The sequence below is a fragment of the Bombina bombina genome, chromosome 5 (assembly GCF_027579735.1).
Source record: "Bombina bombina isolate aBomBom1 chromosome 5, aBomBom1.pri, whole genome shotgun sequence".
In the NCBI taxonomy this organism is placed as follows: Eukaryota; Metazoa; Chordata; class Amphibia; order Anura; family Bombinatoridae; genus Bombina; species Bombina bombina.
In genome coordinates, this window is record NC_069503.1 from 201,577,731 (window position 1) to 201,602,418 (window position 24,688).

General features: G+C 37.1%; 1 protein-coding gene across 1 annotated transcript in view; it reads right to left on the reverse strand.

Annotated features, from left to right (window-relative positions):
• VIPR2 (vasoactive intestinal peptide receptor 2) overlaps positions 1 to 24,688 on the reverse strand; it is a 254,823-nt gene that overhangs the window by 34,262 nt on the left and 195,873 nt on the right. Inside the window, exons 5-8 of the mRNA XM_053715672.1 lie at positions 23,435 to 23,570; positions 12,412 to 12,562; positions 9,190 to 9,250; positions 9,033 to 9,102 (exon numbers count right to left, since the gene is read on the reverse strand). Of these exons, the coding sequence (XP_053571647.1) occupies positions 9,033 to 9,102; positions 9,190 to 9,250; positions 12,412 to 12,562; positions 23,435 to 23,570 (418 nt within the window). The remainder of the gene's footprint in view (positions 1 to 9,032; positions 9,103 to 9,189; positions 9,251 to 12,411; positions 12,563 to 23,434; positions 23,571 to 24,688) is intronic.

Genomic DNA, 24,688 nt, shown 5'->3' on the forward strand with positions numbered 1-24,688 from the left:
CTACAGCCATATACTGAAGCTGAACCCTCCCCCAACACAGGCTTCCGCCATCACACGCTGCAGGGAAACGCCGGGGACAGAACCTGAGCAACCGTTTGCAGTGTAAGTCAGCCTCATTCAGCAAGGAACAAATAAGGTAACATTACCATCGCTTATTTAATAAAAACGCATTGATGAACTGTTTTGATACCAAGTAATTATTATTCCGGAGAAAAGTAATATCCAACTATATATCCTGCATGATTCAAGGTATTCATTAATACAGCCTTTGATATTCATCACATAACTACAAAAGCCTGAACTTCAGTAACGGAAACTTTGGGATTAATTAATCTGTGCAACTTCATACTTGTTACAGACTTTATATAATAAAACTTGCTTGCTTGCCATAATAATTAAACTCACTGCTACAAAGATACCCTTCATATATATAAGGGGATTCTAAAACCTCAGTGACACAAACAACAACCAAGTTTATTACTTCTGTTTTATAAATAAACTGTGTATTACGTACTGTATCCACTAACTCATAGCAAAAGAAGTAATCTGCAGCTGAGCTTCTTAAAGGGATAATTAACTTCCTTACATAATTACTAAGCCATCAATATGGAGCCAGCAGAGCTTCCTCAAGTAGTGTATAACCTCACACAGAAGGTAGATCAATTAGCACAAGCAGTGCATGACTTACAAATTGAAAATCAATCCCTCAGGAACATTATTAGGGATTCCATTTCGACTAGACCCTCACATCATGATTTAACCCCAGAACCACAGATTGCTCTTCCAGAGCCATTCTCTGGGAATCGTAAACTTTACAGACAGTTTAAGAACTCCTGTCAATTGCTATTCAACTTAAAGCCTAGAACATACCCTACTGAGAGGGTTAAAGTTTTGAGTACAATTTCTTTCCTCAGGGGTGAGCCTCGCACGTGGGCAGACAACCTCTGTGAAACAGATAACCCCTTATTGGGAAGCTTAGAGGATTTCTTTACTTCCTTGGATGAATTATACCAAGACACTGACGTTCAACTCACAGCAGAATCCTCTATGAGAAATCTAAAACAAGGTAAGAGACCAGTGGAGGACTACATAACTGATTTTAAATTGTATGCTACAGATTCACAATGGAACCAAGTGGCTCTCAGGAATCAATTTAGGCTTGGTCTGGCTGATAATTTAAAGGATGAGCTAGCTCGGATTGAACTACCCAAATCTCTGGAAGCACTCATGCGTACAGCCACCTTAATGGACCGCAGGTTACGTGAGAGACACGCTGAGCGTTATGCAATAGATGCTCGTCCTAGACCTTCTACTTTTCTACCACCTAGGGAGGCTCCCTCTACAACTAAACAGTTAGACCAACCCATGGAAATTGGAATAATAAGAGGCCCTTTAACTCCTGAGGAACGACTCAGAAGAAGGGTTAAATCTCTATGTATGTACTGTGCCAACCCTGCACATACAGTACAAGATTGCCCTACACTACAAAAAAATAAACGAAGTAAGTTAAACCCTATCTATACATCAGTCATTAACGCTAACAAATCTGCTTACTGCATTTTATCTCTTTCCCTACAGTGGGACCAAAGCCAGTTGACACTTGATGGAATTATTGATTCTGGAGCCTATGGAAGTATCATTGATGCAGAAACTGTAAAATCAAATAAAATTCCAATCATTCAAAAAGCAAACCCTATCTGTGTCCATGTCATTGATGGTTCTACAATTACTACTGGTCCAATAACTCACCACACCATACCCATAAAGGTTTCTGTTGCTGGTCATAGTGAATTACTTTCTTTTGATGTATTACCTTCTCCTCATTTCCCTGTTGTTCTAGGCATTAAATGGTTGCAGCACCATAACCCCCAAATAACATGGACTCCCCAACAAGTGTCATTCAACTCACAATATTGTTTACATCATTGCAATCAAGATAAAATCCTGTTAAAAACTGATACCAATACTCCGGCTTTGCCTGTTGAATATTCTGACTACTCCGATGTTTTCAGTAAAACTGAGTCAGAAACTTTACCACCACATCGTCCGTATGATTGCCCGATAGAACTTCAACCTGGAGCAACTATACCCTACGGACACCTATATCCTCTCAGTCAACCTGAGTTGGATCATTTAAAGACCTACTTGGAAGAAAATCTCAGGAAGGGGTTTATCAGGGCTTCAACCTCACCAGCTGGTGCGGGAATCTTCTTTGTCCGAAATAAAGATTCAAGTCTCAGGCCTATCATCGATTACCGGCAACTGAACAAAGTTACGATAAAAAAACGTTATCCACTCCCTCTAATACCCGAGTTAATTGAGCGTTCTTCGGAAGCCACTATATACTCTAAACTTGATTTAAGAGGAGCGTACAACCTGATAAGAATTAAAGAAGGTCATGAATGGCTTACTGCGTTCAGAACCAGGTATGGGTTGTACGAATATTTGGTCATGCCTTTTGGTTTATGTAATGCTCCCGCCCCATTCCAGCATTACATAAATGACGTTTTCCGTGACCTTCTCGACATTTGTGTAGTCGTACACTTAGACGACATTTTAATTTATTCTAAATCTTATACAGATCATGTCGCACATGTGAGGAGTGTCCTCTCCAGGTTACGACAACATAAGCTTTACGCAAAACTAGAAAAATGCATGTTCCACACCGACAGAGTGTCATTCCTCGGCTATAACATTTCACCTTATGGCATAGAAATGCAGAAAGAAAAGGTGGATGCTGTGAAGAATTGGCCTACACCAAAGACCAAAAAAGATCTCCAGAGATTTCTTGGGTTTTCCAACTATTACAGGAAATTTATAAAAAACTTCTCAAAACTTGCAAAACCACTTTCCAGACTTACTAGTTCGTCTGTTGTATTCCATTGGACTCCAGATGCTAACTCAGCTTTCCAAACCTTGAAGAACTGTTTCATTTCTGCACCTATTTTGAGGTTTCCTGACCCAACCTTGTATTATGTTCTAGAAGTAGACTCCTCCGATTACGCCATAGGAGCAATACTATCACAACAGACGTCACCGGATTGTCCCATTCACCCAATATCTTATTTCTCCAAAGTCATGTCTTCAGCTGAGAGGAACTATCCGATTGGGGACAAAGAGCTGTTAGCAATAAAACTCTCCCTAGAACATTGGAGACACTTACTAGAGGGTACAAAATACCCCATTAAGATTTTTACTGACCACAAAAACCTGCAATACTTACAAAGTAACAAGACTCTTTCTGCGAGACAAGTCAGAAGGAGCTTGTATTTCTCTAGATTCTCTTTCAACATCATTTACAGACCAGCTAATAAGAATGGGAAAGCTGATGCTTTGTCACGATTACCAGTAAAACCAGAAAATGAGTATATCAACACTGATGTAATACCAAAAGAAAGATTTATTGGATTAACGTCATCCCTTATGTCACAAATCAAAGAACACACAATCAAAGACAGAAAAGATGTCACATCCGAGCATTCCACTCTTACAACTAAATCCGGGGTTCTATATCATGGTGAACTTGAATTACACCTGAGAAGGGATAAATCCACTGTTTAACTATTTTCCAGTCTCACAAGGACAAATTCAACTTCATCGTCTGTGGCTGAATACACCAATCAATCTGCAACTCAATTCATCAAATCCTCAGAAGAGTTATACTAAATTACATCGAAGTGATAAGGATATCACAACTCTCACCACTGCTGTCTCTGCCTTGTAAATCAGTCAGTTTGTTTCGTACCGTATCGGCATCTGTACTACAGCCATATACTGAAGCTGAACCCTCCCCCAACACAGGCTTCCGCCATCACACGCTGCAGGGAAACGCCGGGGACAGAACCTGAGCAACCGTTTGCAGTGTAAGTCAGCCTCATTCAGCAAGGAACAAATAAGGTAACATTACCATCGCTTATTTAATAAAAACGCATTGATGAACTGTTTTGATACCAAGTAATTATTATTCCCGGAGAAAAGTAATATCCAACTATATATCCTGCATGATTCAAGGTATTCATTAATACAGCCTTTGATATTCATCACATAACTACAAAAGCCTGAACTTCAGTAACGGAAACTTTGGGATTAATTAATCTGTGCAACTTCATACTTGTTACAGACTTTATATAATAAAACTTGCTTGCTTGCCATAATAATTAAACTCACTGCTACAAAGATACCCTTCATATATATAAGGGGATTCTAAAACCTCAGTGACACAAACAACAACCAAGTTTATTACTTCTGTTTTATAAATAAACTGTGTATTACGTACTGTATCCACTAACTCATAGCAAAAGAAGTAATCTGCAGCTGAGCTTCTTAAAGGGATAATTAACTTCCTTACAGACAGACAGCAATTTGAACAAGTAGTCAATTGAAAAAAAAAGACTAAACCCCAGCTAAGAAAAATATTTCTCAATATTAACTTTCCCAAATATGAAACTGACAATCTGCAAAAGGAAACACATGAACCTGACATGGCAAATATAAGTACACTACATATATTTAGAACTTTATATAAATGCATAAAGTGCCAAACCATAGCTAAGGTGTCTTAAGAAATAAAAACATACTTACCCAAAGACACCCATCCACATATAGCAGATAGCCAAACCAGTACTGAAACAGTTATCCATAGAGGTAATGGTATATGAGAGTATATCGTCGATCTGAAAAGGGAGGTATGAGATGAATCTCTACGAACGATAACAAAGAACCTAGGAAAAAGACCCCCATTAGGAAAATCATTGCATTCAATAGGTGATACTCTCTTCACGTCCCTCTGACATTCGCTGTACTCTGAAAGGAATCAGGCTTCAAAATGCTGAGAAGCGCATGTCAACGTAGAAATCTTAGCACAAACTTACTTCACCACCTCCATAGGAGGCAAAGTTTGTAAAACTGAATTGTGGGTGTGGTGAGGGGTGTATTTATAGGGATTTTGAGGTTTGGGGAACTTTGCCCCTCCTGGTAGGATTGTATATCCCATACGTCACTAGCTCATGGACTCTTGCCAATTACATGAAAGAAATAAAATATTACAATCTCACTTAAGCAAACTTTAGTTAATTAACACACCCTATATTTTCAATGGGGATCGCAAAGTGGAAACTCACTCTCGTATTACAAGCACTTGAGCAATAATAACATTAACACTGGTAATATTAAAGTGAAAATTATTGTTTAAAAAGATAGATAATCCCTTTATTACCCATTCCCCAGTTTTGCACATCCAACATGGCTATTTTAATATACTTTTTACCTTGTATCTAAGCCTCAGTGGACAGCCCCCTGATCACATGGCTATTTATTTATTATCTATTGGCTTGCATTTTAGCTAGTTAATGCTGTGTTCTGCACATCTCCATAGAATAGAGTACATTGTTATCTATATGGTCCACATGAATTAGCCATGTCTTGTTGTAAAAAGCAAATAAAAAGCATGTGATAAGAGGTTGTCTGTAGTGGCTTAGAAACAGGCAGAAATTTAAAGGTTTTAATGTTATAAAGTATATTAATACAACAATGTTGGTTGTGTAAAGAGGGAGAATGGGTAGTAAAGGTGTTATCTATCTTTTTAAACAATAACAATTTTGGTGTAGACTGTCCCTTTAAGGAAAGTGAAATGCTTTAGTAAAGTCATTTTCACTGCTCATACAGGGCTTCAGAAACCACAAAACTGTCATCTATGGTTTTATTTTCACACTATTTCCAAACAGTACAAAGAACATTACTTGTGAGCATAAACAAAACACATTAAAGTGAAGGTAAACTTTGATGAATCAGTGCCCTGTTTTTAAAACTACTATTAAAAACAGGGGCGCTTTCATTTATCAAAGTTTACATTTCACCGTTTTTGTACAAATACTTATCTTTAATCTGGAAGCCGCTCCAGTGCTTCCCCACCCGTCGCAAGCCTCTTCATACGTCACCAATGCCAAATCCAGCTTCCTCCAATAACGGCTTCCCCCCCAGAGCAAATATTGCCTGAGGGGAAGCCGTGATTGGAGGAAGCCGGATTCTTCATTGGTGATGTATGAAGAGACTTGCGACAGGTGGGGGAAGCGCTGGAACGGCTTCCAGAATAAAAGGTAAGTATTTGTACAAAAACAGTGAAATGTAAACTTTGATGAATGAAAGTGCCCCTGTTTTAAATATTATTTTTAAAAACAGGGCACTGATTCATCAAAGTTTACCTTCACTTTAATGCCATTTTTAGATGTACTTAAAGGTGCAGTGTACTGTAGAATTGCTTTCCCTTAGATATGTTTGCAATTAATTTGTTAATGTTGTATATGAAATAGTTCTCTCTGCTAATTGAAACCATAACCTAATCAAATTGACTGAGCAAACAGTGTGTGCTTTTCTTTATATTTACACAAAATCTTCCTTATCTTTTATCTCACTGTATACATAGTGATACCAGTCCAGTACTACAGAACAGGTTGGAAAACAGAAGGCAAAAGCAGCTATTTTAAATAATAAAATACATTAAAACAATTTAATACAGTCCAGCATGTAAAATGAATTATTGGGAACACATTCAAGGGGAGAGAAAAAAAATCACAGTACACTTTCCTTTTACTATACAATGGTCTAGATTCATTAAAGATACAGTCTGCTTGTTCATTATACATTTGCTCTGTTTATCGTAAAAAAAAATAATTTGTTGTGGTTTTGGTTAAGGAACAAGTTTAACAGTGAGATTTTGATATCTCAAATAAAAAGGGCTAAGGTTTTTCTTAAGATGTTTTGAATCATTTCTCACACTGTAAAATGTATTTTGTAAAAAGGTGAAATTTCTAGCATTGAAACTAATAAGCAGCTTTTTTTCGCAAAACTGTATTATCTCACTGTACTGTCCATGCTCCTGCAATCCCTGTTGGTTGATATAGTGAGATACAGTTTTATGAGAAAGAAGTGGCTCATTAGTTTCGCAGAACACATTATGTGCAACATTCTACGCAGTGATTTATTCACTTCAGAGCATCTGTATCTAATTGTCAAGAACAGCAAAGGAGACCAGGAACACTGATTCCACCAGCCTTTTCAAATAGTGTGTCTCTGAACTACTCTTGATTTGCAAAAACGGTGCCCACAAAATAGCAGTGAATGATTTTAAAACATTTCTATTGTATTCAGATATTTTTCATTACAGCTTATATATGCTTTGTGTGTATAATTTTTTTTTTTATTTTAGTGTCCAATTAAGGTTCTTACTGAAAAACCCCAAGATGTATTTGCTAAATCTGTGAAAAAATGTTATATTTAAACTCTGCTTCCAACTAAAACAAATTGACACTTGTAGCCTGCCGCCAAACAAAAAGGCTGTGGGCAATGATGTTACTGTATAGCTCTATTACAATGATCTTGTATGAGCTGTCTAAAAGGATGGCATTGTCAGGTATATACCCACGGGGCACTATTAGAATTGTTGTTATATTAAGCCAGACATATTCTGGACTTTAGTTTTGGAAGGATTATTTTATTGTTGGTACTGACTTTAGACTTCCAGCTGTAGATGTTTCACAACATTTCAGTATGTTCAGTAAATTGTTTAAATAGAAAAGGAATATACTGGCAAAGCGTCAACAGAACTTGGATGGAGAAAACTGGCATACAGGAGTTGGGCATCCTATCTGTTGTGCTACAAAAAGTCTTTAGGTTCTGCTGCTTTCTACATTTGAGTCCATATAAAGCATAACTCTTTTGCTCTGTTTTTTGGCACTGAGGTTTGTAAAAGTTAGCTCTATACACAATTGATCTTCTATGGAGATTTCTTTATATTTATTCTAAGGGGTCAATTTAACAAGGGCTGAATAGTCCTTGTTCACCTTGTTTCCACGCAAGCCTTCATGCTCACCGGAAACAGCAGTTATGAAGTCCATAACTTGTCCGCTGCCTCTAAGGATGAGGTCTTCATTCCGCCCGATCCTATGCGATCAGGCTGATTGACACCCCCTGCTAGCAGCCAAGTGACTGCAAATCTGCAGGGGGCGGCATTGCACAAGCAGTTCTGGTTAACTGCTTGTGCAATGATAAATGCGTATGCTGTTGGCATTCAGCGATGTCATGTCGGACAGACATTGGTAAATCTACCCCTAAGAATGAAAATGACTGACATTGAAAGCCCTATTTATATTTTGTTAATTATGAATACATTTAAAGGGACAGTCTTCTCTATATTTGTTATTGTTTATAAGGATGGATAATCCCTTTATAACCCATTCCCCAGTTTCGCATAACCAACACTGTTATATTAATACACTTTTTACCTCTGTGATTACCATATATCTAAGCCTCTGCAAACTGCCCTCTTATTTCAGCTCTTTTGACAGACATGCATTTTAGCCAATCAGTGTTGTCTCAAAAATAACTCCACAGGAGTGAGCACATTGTTCTCTATATGACACACATGAACTAGCAGTGTCTAACTGTCAAAAACTGTCAAAATGCAATGAGATAAGAGGCGGCTTAGAAATTAGCATATTAGCCTACCTAGGTTTAGCTTTTAACAAAGAATACTAAGAGAACAAAACAAATGTGATGATAAAAGTAAATTGGAAAATTGTTTAAAATTGTATGCCATATCTGAATCATGAAAATTTAATTTTGACTAGACTGTTAAACTATGCGCTTTTTAATGATAAACCGATCAGAAAAATGGAGGACCTCAGTTCTGACAGTGAATATTCCCATAGTAATCATGTGAAATAAACTGTGATGTTATTTGTGGATGCAGTAGACTGTTATTAATAGTTTTAGGCACAATGATGTATAATTTGTATTGAATATAATATGCTACTATAGCTTGTAATATTCTAATAATGTGCTAATGTAATCTTATAATATTCTACAGTAACAATAAAATGTAAGATAAAATAAACATTACCATGCAGTGATGCAGTACAAGACCTGTCATTTGGGATGGATTATATAAAGATGTTAAATGACAAACTCAGGTTATGCATACAATCTAGAAATAATATTGCTCACTAGAAGAATAATTCATAGCAAAGTTCACTTACAATAATTGAAATTATAATCGGCGTTCTTATAATCCACCAAGGAATACTGTGATCATTCGTATCCCAACATCTGCAAAAAAAAACAAAAACAATTTTAATAATTAAAATAGTAAAACATTTGTGAAAAATACTCATTTTGGGAATTAACAATATTTACCCAGTATCTTCTAAGAAAATCCTTGATAATATCCAAACAATAATGAATACCAAAGGGATACCTGAAGAGAAAAAAAAGATAATTAATTAGCATAACCCGAAGATTACAGCAAAATTTAGCTTAGAGTCATGTAGGTAACAGGTACGCACCATTATTTAATCAAATTGTCACAATTAAGGTTGCCGAATTATCAAATGTAGCGAATCATGTCCGCCCAACATCAGTAAATGCTGTTGGCATTGAACATTGCACAAGCATTTTTGGTGAAATGCTTGTGCAATGCCATCCCCTGCACATTCGCGGCCAATCGTCCACTAGCAAGGGGCGTCAATCATCCAGATTGTATCTGATCAGGATGATTGATGGACGAGTTAAGGAGCAGCGGTCTTAAGACCACTGCTTCTTAACTTCTGTTTCCGGCGAGCCAGAAGGTTTGCGCTGAATAAGCAGCATCTGCTGCTTGGTAAATTTTACCCCATGGAATCCATCTTACCTAGCAACTCTCTCTCTACTCTCTCAGGTGCTAAATATCCCTCATTTTAGAAGTTTACAATCTAAAAATTTGACCTCTGGTCTTCAATGGATTTGTGAATTGACTGGAATGGATTTTTGAATTGACTGGAATGGATTTTTGAATTGACTGGAATGGATTTTTGAATTGACTGGAATGGATTTTTGAATTGACTGGAATGGATTTTTGAATTGATCACATCCTGTTTGTGTTTTACAGTTGTAAACTATCCTGATTTGGATTTGTATCCTCTATACGCTGTTCTGAGTACCCTTATCAATCTCTTGTGCTCTATATTGACATACAGCTTACCTATTCCTCTACACTGTTCCAGACATATGCGTACTACCTACCTAGGCTTTCTCTTAAACAAAGAAATACCAAAAGAATAAAGTAAATTTGATAGCAGAAGTAATTTGGAAACCTTTTTCAAAATTGTATCCTCTGTCTGAATCATGAAAGAAAACGTTTTGGATTTCATGTCAGTTTTTAGATCTCATGTCATTTAAAAATAAGTTTTAATATTCAGAATTTTGTTGACAAGTACACTTTTTATTATTATTATTGTGATAGGGTAATAAATATATATATAAAACTATGGTCCATGCTGGAATGAGATAAATGTATGTTGAGCTATCAGAATACTACATGAGTTTTCATCAGTAGGGTAGAGACAAACTGGACAGCAAGCTTTGCCAGTCTAGTGATGTTCCGTGTACTATGTAACTGGAACTGCTTAGGGTATGGTCTAAAACCTGGGAGAGTGTTGAAGCGAGGAATAAAGATCGAGCAGCCAGTAAGAGAGAAAAATCAAAATATTGATGGAACTAATAAATAAAAATAATTACTTTGTAAAAAGGAACTATATATTAATAGAGATTATGCTGTTTTTATGCAATGACATGTCTAATCATTTTACAAAACATTGTCCATACTCATTAGTATATGTAAAAGTTGTACAAACCCCTTATGGTAAAAATGGCCAATAAATGATATATACATTTACAGATGCTTGAAAACATACACACGTCATAAGAGGTTGAAATAATAACATGTTATGTTTAGTCATCATGACAGATGAGATGGCTGCTCTGTCACTGAGAGCAAAGAGCAGGGATCTGAATTGTCTTGCAGACTAAAAATAAAATGTCATTTAATCATCATCTCTTGATTAGCAATTGCTATATAATTCATTTATGTCCAATTATGTATACTCCAATAGGGTCTGATATTATATTATATATCTCTGTTGTGACTATCTATCTATCTATCTATCTATCTATCTATCTATCTATCTATCTATCTATCTATAGATTTATGTTTCACTGTACCTTTCTTATTTACCTATTTTAGCTGCTTGTATATATAATTATTTTCAATAGCAGGACAAAAATGTTTATGTTTTGTGTTTTTTTTCCAGTTAAAGGGACACTCAAGTCATAATTAAACTTTAATGATTCAGAGAGAGCATGCAATTTTAAACAACTTTCCTATTTACTTTGATTAACAAAATATGTACAGTATTTTTATATTTAAACTTTTTGAGTCACCAGCTTTTACTGAGCATGTGCAAGAATTACAGAATATACGTATATGCATTTGTGATTGGCTCATGTCTGTCACATGGTACAGGGGAAGTGGAAATAGATATCATTTTTAAATTTGTCAAAATGAAATCTACCTCTCATTTGAAGTTCAGACTAAGGGGTATATTTATTAAAGTGCGGACGGACATGATATGATGTAGCGTATCATGTCCGCCGCACATCGATAAATGCCAACAGTGTCGGCATTTATCATTGCACCAGCAGTTCTTGTGAACTGCCGATGCAATGCTGCCCCCTTCAGATTTGTGGCCATTCGCTAGCAGGGGGTGTCAATCAACCCGATCGTTTTCAATTGGGTTGATTTCTGTCTGCCGCCTCAGAGCAAGCAGACAGGTTATGGAGCAGCGGGGCATCAAGCTCCATGTGGAGCTTGATAAATTGAACCCTAAGTGCTATTACATTGTCTTTTTATCATGCATTTGTTGATTATGCAAATCTACTGTGTTAACTGGTCCTTTAATAGGTTAAAAAACTATGAATATGACAATAATCTATCGAGAAGATTATACTTTATTTCATATTCACTGATATTAATAATATTTTATCTATGGTATATGCAACATTTTCCCTTAATGCGTTCCAAAATTATTTGTTATACCAGCTCCAGAGATTATGATATGGGAAATTGTTCATTTAGGTTTACTTTTTATTTGAAATAGCTGGATTTGCTTATTGAAACCATCATCCATTGTTCTCAAGGAAATATCCATATATGAGATTGCAGAAAGAGCAGATCTGCTAATGTTATTTTTCTCTATACATAAATAAAAAAATATAGTATTGGAATGTCAATTATGGATAGGGGATGGTCTCAATGAGCAGAACCAGCATTTCAGATACAAAAATCTCTCCCATTGGGGGGTTGGTTTTTCTAGCTATCTCTTTTTTACATAGCTTTTCTGAAGAGAATACTGCAATATTATTATTTTTGGTATACGTGGAGGTTTCAACAGGCAAAAACAGCTAAAATAAAGGTAAAGGAGCAGCATGAAAACAATGCAATGCACTCCTGCAGACAAAATAGGTTTTAGAAACATAATAAAGGGACAACAATTTACAGTATAATTTCCATTTAATAAGTACAAATAACATTAAATGTCTTACCCCATCCAATCAGCAGATACATTGTGAAATGTCTATTTGGAGAAAATATAACCACTAGAAGTGTATGGAGATACAGTCCTTCAACCAGTAGCCAGTAGAAATTTGCCATTACACAGTATTGTAAAAATACTAAAATGAATTTGCAGATAATCTGTAAAATAAAATAAAAAACATAAACAAGTATAAAATATTTAGTTACTTTTTAATTGATTTAATCTTTATGACAATTAAACATATTTATTGCTGATATATGAGCTAAAGCAGTGCTTTCCAAACTGTGTGTCGTGTGACATTAGTGTGTCGGCGGCAGTGTTTAGGTGTGTCCCTGCTTTTTTCAATTTATTTTTATTTTTACATTTTATTTTGGTTTTTGACATTCCGCCTGCCTGCTATGCATATCACGTGGTTGACACGTGATTGATACCTAGTAGGTCACAGATCATCTTAACCTATTGGTGCAGTTCAGCAGGAACTGAAACTATTCCCATTGGAGGCACATTGGCTCCTGACTGCATGTGTAGTCTCCTCAATCGGCTAGTGACTGCCTGTGTAGTCAGTGAGTGGGACAGCAGTGTGTTAAAGCTGAGCTGAAGTCAGAAGTCAAAGTGTTGTTTTTTTGCAGCTAGCTCCCAGTAGTGCATTGCTGCTCCTGCTCTTGATATATGGATAGGAAGTGGAAGCTTAAAAATGTTTGATGATAAAATGTGAGTGTCTTTATCTAATATTCCATCACATATTCAGAAACTGTTCATCCCATCAACCTCATACATCCCATTAAAATAGTAAGTAGCTATTGGTGTTATTAAACTTTTTTTTAATTCTTGCACATACATACTGTTACTTGTAAATACATTTTGTTATTATATAATTTATGTTTGTGTCCGTATCTCTTTAAACAAGTTAGTTTAACCTCCTGTTTGCTAGTACAACTGAATTAGTGTCACAAAGTGATGTAGGTCTAAAAAGTGTGTCACCAACATGAAAAGTTTGGAAAGCTATGAGCTAAAGAAACACTAGACCCTTGAAACTGTTATATGAAATGCTTAAATATGCAAAGCAAAACAACTTTGTAATATACTTTAATTATTTATTTTGCTCCCTTTTCATATAATTTACATCTAAAAATTGTTGATCTTCCAGCCCTAAAACTAAAAAAGCACATATCTGTCACTAATGACAGATTACGAGTTTTGCGTTAGGAGCTATGCAGTGCTAATGATCAGTTTTTTCTCACCGCTCACTTACATGCAGCGCTGGTATTACGGGTTTTTACAAACCCAGCGTTAAAAGGCAAGAAGTGAGCGTTGAGCAAAATTGTGCTCCATACCGCACTCCAATACCAGCGCTGCTTAAGTCAGCGGTGAGCTGGTCATACGTGCTCGTGCACGATTTCCCCATAGGAATCAATGGGGAGAGCCTGCTGATAAAAAGTCTAACACCTGCAAAAAAGCAGCGTAAAACTCAGTAACGCAACCCCATTCTAGTAACTTCGACTTGCCAATGGAAATATATTTTTTTTAAAAAATCCTTCTATTTCAAATTGAAATAAACCCATGCACATATTAATTTTGACTTTTCTATCGCTTTAATAACAAATAGTATATATTTGCATAGCAGGGATTTAGCCTGTCATTAAAAGAATTGTTACAGTTAAAATATTTTACATCTATCTATGTGTCTATGTATCTATGTATCTATCTATCTATGTATCTATCTATGTATCTATCTATCTATCTATCTATCTATCTATCTATCTATCTATCTATCTATCTATCTATCTATCTACCAATCATCTATCTATCTATCCATCCATATCTATCTATCTATTTATCATCTATGTATCCATATCTATCTATCTATCTATCTATCTATCTATCTATCTATCTATCAATCAGGATTTATATCTATCCATATCTAACAATCCATATCGATCTATCCATATCTATCTATTTTTGTAAAAAGAAAAATGTGACCGCACTCTCTAGATTAATTTAACTGTTAAAAAGTTTTTTTTTTTCGAAACAAGTGATGTTTTGGGGGCTTTCACCCCTTTCAAAAGGAAAAAATATTTCTTTATATGGAAGTACATTGTTTTTGAGCATGTTTTGTTTCAGGTGAGAAGTTTCAAATTTTATGGCTAGATTACGAGTTGTGCGTTAGGGTAAAAAAGCAGCGTTAAGAGGTCCTAATGCTGCTTTTTTACGCCCTTTGATTTTACGAGTCTTGCAGGTTTAGGGTCACCGTACACTTCTTTGGCCTTACCGTAAAACGCCTTAAGTAAACTTTGTAAAGTCTTTTTTCTATGGGACTTCCATAGCGCCAGTATTACGAGTCTGTCCTGGGAGGTCAAAAAGTGAGCGGTACACCCTACCCTGTCAAGAGTCCTAAAGCATTTAAAAGTCAGTAGTTAAGAGTTTTACACTACAACGCCGTAGCATAAACTCATAACTAAAGTGCTAAAAAGTACACTAACACCCATAAACTACATATTAACCACTAAACTGAGGCCCTCCCGCATCGCAAATACTAAAATAAATTTTTTAACCCTTAATCTGCTGCTCCGGACACCGCCGCCACCTACATTATATGTATGAACCCCTAATCTGCTGACCCCAACATCGCCGACACCAACATTATATTTATTAACCCCTAATCTGATGCCCCCAATGTCGCTGCCACCTACCTACACTTATTAACCCCTAATCTGCCGCCCCCAACGTCGCCGCCACTATAATAAACATATTAACGCCTAATCCGCCGCACTCCCGCCTCGCAAACATTAGTTAAATATTATTAACCACTAATCTGCCGGCCCTAACATCACCGCCACCTACCTACATTTATTAACCCCTAATCTGTCGCCCCCAACGTCGCCGCCACTATATTAAAGTTATTAACCCCTAAACTTAAGTCTAACCCTAAACCTAACACCCCCTAACTTAAATATAATTTAAATCTAAATAAATATTACTATCATTATCTATATTATTCCTATTTAAAACTAAATACTTACCTGTAAAATAAACCCTAAGATAGCTACAATATAACTAATAGTTACATTGTAGCTAGCTTAGGGTTTATTTTTATTTTACAGACAAGTTTGTATTTATTTTAACTAGGTAGAATAGTTATTAAATAGTTATTAACTATTGCCTGTAAAATAAAACCTAACCTAAGTTACACTAACACCGAACACTACACTATAATTAAATAAATTAACTAAATTAAATACAATTACCTACATTAAATTAAATTAGCTAAAGTACAAAAAAAAATAAACACTAAATTACAGAAAATAATAAACAAATTACAGAAATGTATACTAATTACACCTAATCTAATAGCCCTATTAAAATAAAAAAAGCCCCCCAAAATAAAAAAACCCCTAACCTAGACTAAACTACCAATAACCCTTAAAAGGGCCTTTTGCGGGGCATTGCCCCAAAGTAATCAGCTCTTTTACCTGTAAAAAAAAATACAAACAACCCCCCCAACAGTAAAACCCACCACCCACACAACCAACCCCCCAAATAAAATACTATCTAAAAAAATCTATGCTCCCCATTGCCCTGCAAAGGGCATTTGGATAGGCATTGCCCTTAAAAGGGCAGTTAGCTCTTTTGACGCCCAAACCCTAATCTAAAAAATAAAACCCACCCAATACACCCTTAAAAAACCTAACACTAACCCCCTGAAGATCGACTTACCGGGAGACGTCTTCATCCAAGCCGGGTGAAGTGGTCCTCCAGACGGGCAGAAGTCTTCATCCAAGCCGGCAGAAGTGGTCCTCCAGACGGGCAGAAGTCTTCATCCAGACGGCATCTTCTATCTTCATCCATCCGGCGCAGGTCCTTCTTCAAGACATCCGACGCGGAGCATCCTCTTCATCCGACGACTAAAACAGAATGAAGGTACCTTTAGGTGACGTCATCCAAGATAGTGTCCCTTAGATTCCGATTGGCTGATAGAATTCTATCAGCCAATAGGAATTAAGGTAGAAAAAATCCTATTGGCTGATGCAATCAGCCAATAGGATTGAGCTTGCATTCTTTTGGCTGTCCCAATCAGCCAATAGAATGCAAGCTCAATCCTATTGGCTGATTGCATCAGCCAATAGGATTTTTTCTACCTTAATTCCGATTGGCTGATAGAATTCTATCAGCCAATCGGAATCTAAGGGACACCATCTTGGATGACGTCACTTAAAGGTACCTTCATTCTGTTTTAGTCGTCAGATGAAGAGGATGCTCTGTGTCGGATGTCTTGAAGATGGACCCGCTCCGCGCCGGATGGATGAAGATAGAAGATGCCGTCTGGATGAAAACTTCTGCCCGTCTGGAGGACCACTTCTGCCCGGCTTGGATGAAGACTTCTGCCCGTCTGGAGGACCACTTCGTCCGGCTTGGATGAAGACGTCTCCCGGTAAGTCGATCTTCAGGGGGTTAGTGTTAGTTTTTTTAAGGGTGTATTGGGTGGGTTTTATTTTTTAGATTAGGGTTTGGGCGGCAAAAGAGCTAACTGCCATTTTAAGGGCAATGCCCATCCAAATGCCCTTTTCAGGGCAATGGGGAGCTTAGGTTTTTTTAGATAGTATTTTATTTGGGGTGTTTGGTTGTGTGGGTGGTGGGTTTTACTGTTGGGGGGTTGTTTGTATTTTTTTTTACAGGTAAAAGAGCTGATTACTTTGGGGCAATGCCCCGCAAAAGGCCCTTTTAAGGGTTATTGGTAGTTTAGTTTAGGCTAGGTTTTTTTTTTATTTTGGTGGGGCTTTTTTATTTTAATAGGGCTAGTAGATTAGGTGTAATTAGTTTAAATTTCTGTAATTTGTTTATTATTTTCTGTAATTTAGTGTTTATTTTTTTTGTCCTTTAGCTAATTTAATTTAATGTAGGTTATTGTATTTAATTTAGTTAATTTATTTAATTATAGTGTAGTGTTAGGTGTTAGTGTAACTTAGGTTAGGTTTTATTTTAACTAGGTAGTTATTAAATAGTTAATAACTATTTAATAACTATTCTACCTAGTTAAAATAAATACAAACTTGCCTGTAAAATAAAAATAAACCCTAAGCTAGCTACAATGTAACTATTAGTTATATTGTAGCTATTTTAGGGTTTATTTTACAGGTAAGTATTTAGTTTTAAAGAGGAATAATTTAGTTAATGATAGTAATATTTATTTAGATTTATTTAAATTATATTTAATTTAGGGGGTGTTAGGTTTAGGGGTTAATAGCTTTAATATAGTGGCGGCGAAATTGGGGGCGGCAGATTAGGGGTTAATAAATGTAGGTAGGTGGCGGCGATGTTAGGGCCGGCAGATTAGGGGTTAATAATATTTAACTAATGTTTGCGAGGCGGGAGTGCTGCGGTTTGTCGGCGACGTTGGGGGCGGCAGATTAGGGGTTAATAAGTGTAGGTAGGTGGCGGCGACATTGGGGGCGGCAGATTTGGGGTTAATAAATATAATGTAGGTGTCAGCGATGTTGGGGGCAGCAGATTAGGGGTTCATAAGTATAATGTAGGTGGCGGCAGTGTCAGGAGCAGCAGATTAGGGGTTAATAATATAATGTAGGTGTCAGCGATGTCGGGGGCAGCAGATTAGGGGTTAATAAGTGTAAGATTAGGGGTGTTTAGACTCAGGGTTCATGTTAGGGTGTAGACATACATTGTATTTGCCTATAGGAATCAATGGTGCTGCGTTAAGGAGTTTTACGCTGCTTTTTGGCAGGTGTTAGACTTTTTCTCAGCTGGCTCTCCCCATTGATTCCTATGGGGAAATCGTGCGCGAGCACGTTACCCCAGCTCACCACTGAGTTAAGCAGCGCTGGTATTGGAGTGCGGTAATGAGCAAAATTGCGCTCACTTCTTGTCTTTTAACGAAGGGTTTATGAAAACTCGTAATACCAGCGCTGTAGGTAAGTGAGCGGTGAGAGAAATCTGCTCGTTAGCACTGCATAGCCTCTAACGCAAAACTCGTAATCTAGGTGTTAGTTAAGAATATGAGTAATGATTTGAGTTCCAGGTTTGCAATCTAAGCAAGATTTAGAAATCCAAATATAAAGAAGAAGAATCATCTCTGGGTAAAAGTTGATTGTTGATTATAAGCAAAGTTAAGCACAGAAGGCAAAAAACAACCAGCCCACAAACTGACAAATTACTTAGGTTTTCTTTAAGTGGATTTAAATTGAGGGAGGAGACAAGCTACATAAATATAATATTTTCATTCTGTAAATTTAAACTCATGGAACCTTTATTGAGAACTCTAGTTCATCAGACATATTTCATGTTAAATACAACATTTATATGTTATATGTTATCTCACATTTATTTCATTTCAGGTTACAGAATTTGCTTTTTGCTCTCTCTAGGAAGTGTGGGACAAAGCAGAATATTTACACTAAAGTAGATGGTGTTTAATGTCTTTTTAAAAATAAATCTTCACAACTCAAGCATAAAAACAAATAAAGAGCCATAAAAACAAATAAAGAGCCATGGTCAATAGCTGAGGTTTGTTGAAGGATGTTGTGAAATATAAATGTAAGTTTCGGCCATCTTGGCCTTAATCATGCCATGATTAAGGCCATGTTGGCCAAAACGTTGCAGTTGAAATTATTTGTTTGCTGAATAAACATGGAATTTTACTTTTTGTGCTGAGGCATTATTATTGGACATTAAAAGAATTATTGATACTTTGTCCTCAATTGTCATGGACCTTGGTTTGCAAACCAGAGAATAGAAATCTAAGAAAAAGAAACCAAACTCTAGTTTGCTAGTTATTCATATGATTGATCCCATGGCCTCTATTTACAGTGCGGATCAGGTCCGCAAGACCTCGCTGAATGCGGGCCATCAAGCTCCATTCGGAGCTTGATAGATAGGCCCCCATGAATGTATTTTAGTTTCATGTGTTACTTTATAGGAGAGCTACTGGATTCAATGAGATTCAATGAGTATTCTAAGAAAAGTTTAATGCAACGTTTTTTTTAGTGACTATGGGGCATTTGTAACAAGTTCCAAATGGACCGCTGCTCCATAACCGGTCCTCCTGCTCTGAGCAGGCGGACAGACATCGCCGGAAATCAACCCAATCGAGTACGATCGGGTTGATTGACACCCCCCTGCTGGCGGCCTATTGGCCGCGAGACAGCAGGGGGCGGCGTTGCACCAGCAGCTCTTGTGAGCTGCTGGTGCAATGCTGAATACGGCGAGCGTATTGCTCGACGTATTCAGCGAGGTCTGGCAGACCTGATCTGCAGTGTCGGATCAGGTCCGCCAGACCTTGATAACTTGGGGCCAATGTCTCAAAGGAAAAGTAAGCAATAAAGCCATACATTTCAGGAAATGATTGCATCAAATGAATGCTACAGGTGGCCTGCATCCTGCTAAAAACTCATTATAAGTATATTTTAATCTTCACTAGGTACGTCTTCGTCTTATCTAAATAGCAGCCCCTCACTATGGGGTCGATTCTATAAACTTTTTAAATCTAAAAAAAAACAAAAAAACTTTACAAGTCTAGATGTGGTTTTCTACGCTAACACTTCCAGGGTCAGCCCTCATGGAATTCTATAAAAAAAAAAGAGACTGTCCCTGCGAGTGGCGAGATGTCTCCTGTACAAGTAGTGAGAGCTAGGTGAAAGTTTGCAATGGAGATCGAAGTACAGAGGGGGAAACTGGCATGTTTTAAAACTTGAAAATTACGTTAATACTATCAAATTATGCTGTTTTCAGTGCACTGGGCCTTACATTTGGTGTAATTTTCATATATATAGAATAATTTGTGTTTTGAGTATTTTGGTGAAAACCAGCCACTTAACTGGTGAGAAAAAGCAGTGTGATCTGTAGTGCGAAAATGTTTAGAGAATTATTCTGGGATTTGAGAGTGTCTGAGCATCATGGGAATTGTAGTTCCAAAACCTCTGGAGAGCCAAGGTTGATGACCCCTGACCTGGGAGAAACAAACAGTTTTTACCTAGTTCTATGCAAGAGAAACAGAAATAAATGATAAAACAGACTATATAAATGTAAAAGTAGTTATTTATATTTGCATTTCACTATAGAGTAAAAGCTATTTTATGCTATCACACAGATCTGAGACCATATTCATATGTGCATATTCTCATATTTAACAGACAAAATATATCAGCTCACTAAGTATAGAAATAACCCTAAAAATGCTAAGTAGTGTGAAACAATCACATCAATACGTGGTAAAATTCATACAAAATAATTAAATATGATTTATATAGAAAAACAAATGAGCTGTCCATAGGAGTCTGTTACAAATAAAATGTTAGTACTTGCGTGTTTGTATGCTTCCATACGAACGGTAACAGACACAAGTAAAGGAGACTGTTATGTCCCAAGGTTTTTCAATAAGAGCTCCAAATGAACAATATTCCAGACCCTCTTTTTCCTCCTTGTTTGCTGCTATGTGTAGATCACTGGTGCCTTGGTCCCAGATCAAAGATAACTAGAAATACAAAGAACACACAGCGCAGTACGATTCAAGGTAAAGGGTAAGAATTTAATACAAGTATAGTCCTGCTAAAATTGCACTTACAAAAAAAAACCCCAAGAAAAGGCATATCACGTAAACATCAGACGTTAGAACAGCTTAGTGATCCTCAGGGCCGCCACTAGAAATTTTGGGGCCCCTGACTTAACCATTGATCAGGGCCCCCCTCCTTTGACATGTGCAATTTTTGACCAAGTGACTAAAACGTATATGCACTTTATTCTTGTGTCTATTTAAACTTGGAAATGTTGTAAAGGTAGTAACATACACTGAAACACACACACACACACACACACACACACGGATTCACATATAGACACTCTAGCAAACATGCAAAGAAACTCAGACACAGACACCCAAACAGACACTTAGCACTTGTTTACATTGACCTGACAAGTAATGAGGTAAACTACAGTTTTGTAAAAAAAGGAGATTTAGAAAACAAAATATGGAGTTCTGGTTATCTTTTTGTAAAGGAAGATGCCAACTAAATGATGACAACAGCATGCAGTGGCTGAATGGAAGGGCCCTGAACTGCCTAAACAATAATTTAAAGGTTAAATGGTAGATTTGTGACTTCCGGAAAGGTCTCATTAGTCTCAGTCTGTAGAAAGATGTGAATAATCAGTAGTAAGGTCAAAATGTCCTAAAAAGGAACAGACAATGGACAAACACACACAAACTCAAACTTGCACATACACCCAAGGAAACACCAACAGAGACCGCCTCAGAAAACACACAAAGACATACACACATACACAGAGACACCCACAGAAAATACAGAAAGACATACATACACACCCTCACTGAGACATCCACAGAAAACACACAAAGACATACACACACCCTCACAGGAACACCCACAGAAAATACACACCCTCACAGAGACATCCACAGAAAACAGACATACACACACACACCCTCACAGAGACATCCACAGAAAACACAGACATACACACACACACCCTCACAGAGGCATCCAGAGAAAATACACAAAGACAAACACACGCCCACCCTCACAGAGACACCCATAGAAAAAGCTCAAAGACATATGCACACACCCTCACAGACACCCACCCTCACAGAGATACCAACAGAAAAAAAACACAAACAGAAAAAAAGACACAAACCAAAGCACAAAGACATAAACACAGACACCCACAGAAACACTCACAGGAGGAAACATTGATGCACCTTGCATCCCCTAAATCAACAGTGTGTGACATGCATGATAAAAAAAATGCAGAAATTAAGAGATCACTTTTTAAAGAATCATATTTGTAAATGTGCAAACAAAAATAATTCTGTGAATTCAAAATTGTATATTAATGATCTGGGTAGATGGCTAGATGAAGAAAAGTACTTTTAAAAGGTTGTAATATGTTTGTTTGATATTTTCCCCAACCAAGAGCACCACTTCAAATATAGTGTACAAATGTTCCCGTCAGCTGTACTCTATATGGTCTTGGTGGAACCATAAGCTGTGGTACTCATTCCATTAGATCTGGTTAAATGCAGGATTTAAGCTTGTTGGTATGCATTTCAAAATTTAGTCAGCTGTAGAGTAAACTGAACAGTTTTAAGTTAACCTGTCTAATTTCCAACACTGAACAATCTTAGTCTGAGAGTATAACATGTTATGCAGATGTAAAAATCTTGGATAAAATGCCTCCTTGTATCTGAAAAGTCCTTGCATAAAGGGGCAGTAAACTGGAATGTAATATATATCATTTGTGTATTGAGGAGGAAACATTTCTGCATGGTTTTAAATATAGAATTTCTACAGCATTGTCAAATAATCATAAATACACTGCTGTTAAAAAAAATGTGTTTTTATGGACCCCTGGCCCCACCATACAACTACTACCACACTGAAGTTACAATCTTAAATTGCACAAAGAAATAAAAAACATTTGCTAAGTAATTCCTACCTCCTCTGCAAATGAAAGTGATCAGCCGTCTGACTCAGGCACATACTCTACAAACAAAGTGCCAAGTCTGTCTCACACTGTGCATAGTGGTTTAGTGCACACTCAGAAATCATCTCAAATGCTAATACTTTACTCATTGTAATAACATTGCCCATGCTCAATTAGCACTCTGCTGTAGTACCCACTGGTGGCTGCCAAAATGTAAAAAAAAAAAAAAAAAAAAAAAAAAATTTTTTTTTTTTTGGTTCTTGCCTCATGGGGCCCCCCTAGCCCATTGGGCCCCTGAAAGGAGTCACCCCTGTCACCCCCTGATGGCGGCCCTGGTGATCCTTGGCCATAAGCTGTTCTAACGTCTGATGTTTACGTGTTACGCCTTTTCTTGTTTTTAATGTTGTAAGTGCAATTTTAGCAAGGCTATGCTTGTATTAAATACTTACCCACTACCTTGAATCGTGCTGCGCTGTGTCTTCTCTATATTCTCATATTTACTGGTTTACTGATGTACTGTGGGTATATACATAATCACATAATTTCCATGGGTTTCAGGTGTAAGAGAAGAAGTGTGTAATTACCAGAGAGTCAGCCAAGTCAGGACATTCAACTGTGCTGGAATATAGGAAAGCATCTTTCACTAAGACGGAGATAGCTTTCAGTATGAAAGAGATGAACAGATTCAGATGGATGTAATTCCTTGTACAATGAAGTTTTCTAAATAAAAAATGGGAACAGTAAAACAAATTAGAATGTGATATTGTGATGCAATTAACTCTATTACTCTTACTGTAGTTAATGTTGTAATATTATAAATATCAGGGATGCTTATTATATTATTGTTTTTAATTCTACTCCTTCCCAAGGGCTGCAAAAACTAGCGCAGAGGGCCAAATGTGACCAAAGGGCCACCAGTTGGCCATCCTTGTTGTAGAGTTCAGCTTTGTGCTGTAATACCACAACTAGCCACAGGTGTCGCTTGCTGGAGATTTTAAGTTTCTCTTACTGCTCTGGGCCTGTGTATTGAGTCTGCCTCTCTGTGCCTTGGGTGAGAGTATAATTATTTTTTGTAGTACGACCTCCTGCTTCCTACTGATCTGCTTTTGGATTACAACTCAATCTCTGCTGGATACCTGTGTATGACTGTGTTTTGGGCCGACTTTGGTAAATGCTTTATCTTTACTTGAAGAGTGTGCATGACTCCCTGCTGCTTCCTGATCTGCTACCTGTCTGTTGTTCGCCGGACTCAAATATATATATGTAATTGCTCCTTCACCGGTTATTATACATTCACATTTTACTTCGGCTTTCTAAAATTCAGTCTCAAGCTTAAGGGGCCAATTTATCAAATGGCAGGCGGACATGATTCGTTGTAGCGAATCATGTCCGCCTGACTTCGCTAAATTCCGACAGCATATGCTGTCGGATTTTAACTTTGCACAAGCATTACTTGTGAAATGCTTGTGCAATGCCGCCCCCTGAACATTTTGGCCGCTAGCAGGGGGTGTCAATCATCCCGTATCTGATCGGGATGACTGCAGTCCATGAGTTAAGGAGCAACGGTCTTATGAACCCCTAAATGTTCTTTCATGATTCAGATAGAACATACCATTTTAATCTGCTTTCAAATTTACTTCTATTATCAAATTTTCTTCATTTTAGTGTTATCGTTCACTGAAGGAACAGCATTGTGCTACTGGCAGCTAGATGAATACATCTAGTCAGCCAATCACAAGAGACAAATGTGTGCAGGCACCAATCAGCAGCTAGCTCCCACTACTGTAGGATATGTGCATATTCTTTTTCAACAAAAGATACAAAGAGAAGGAAGCACA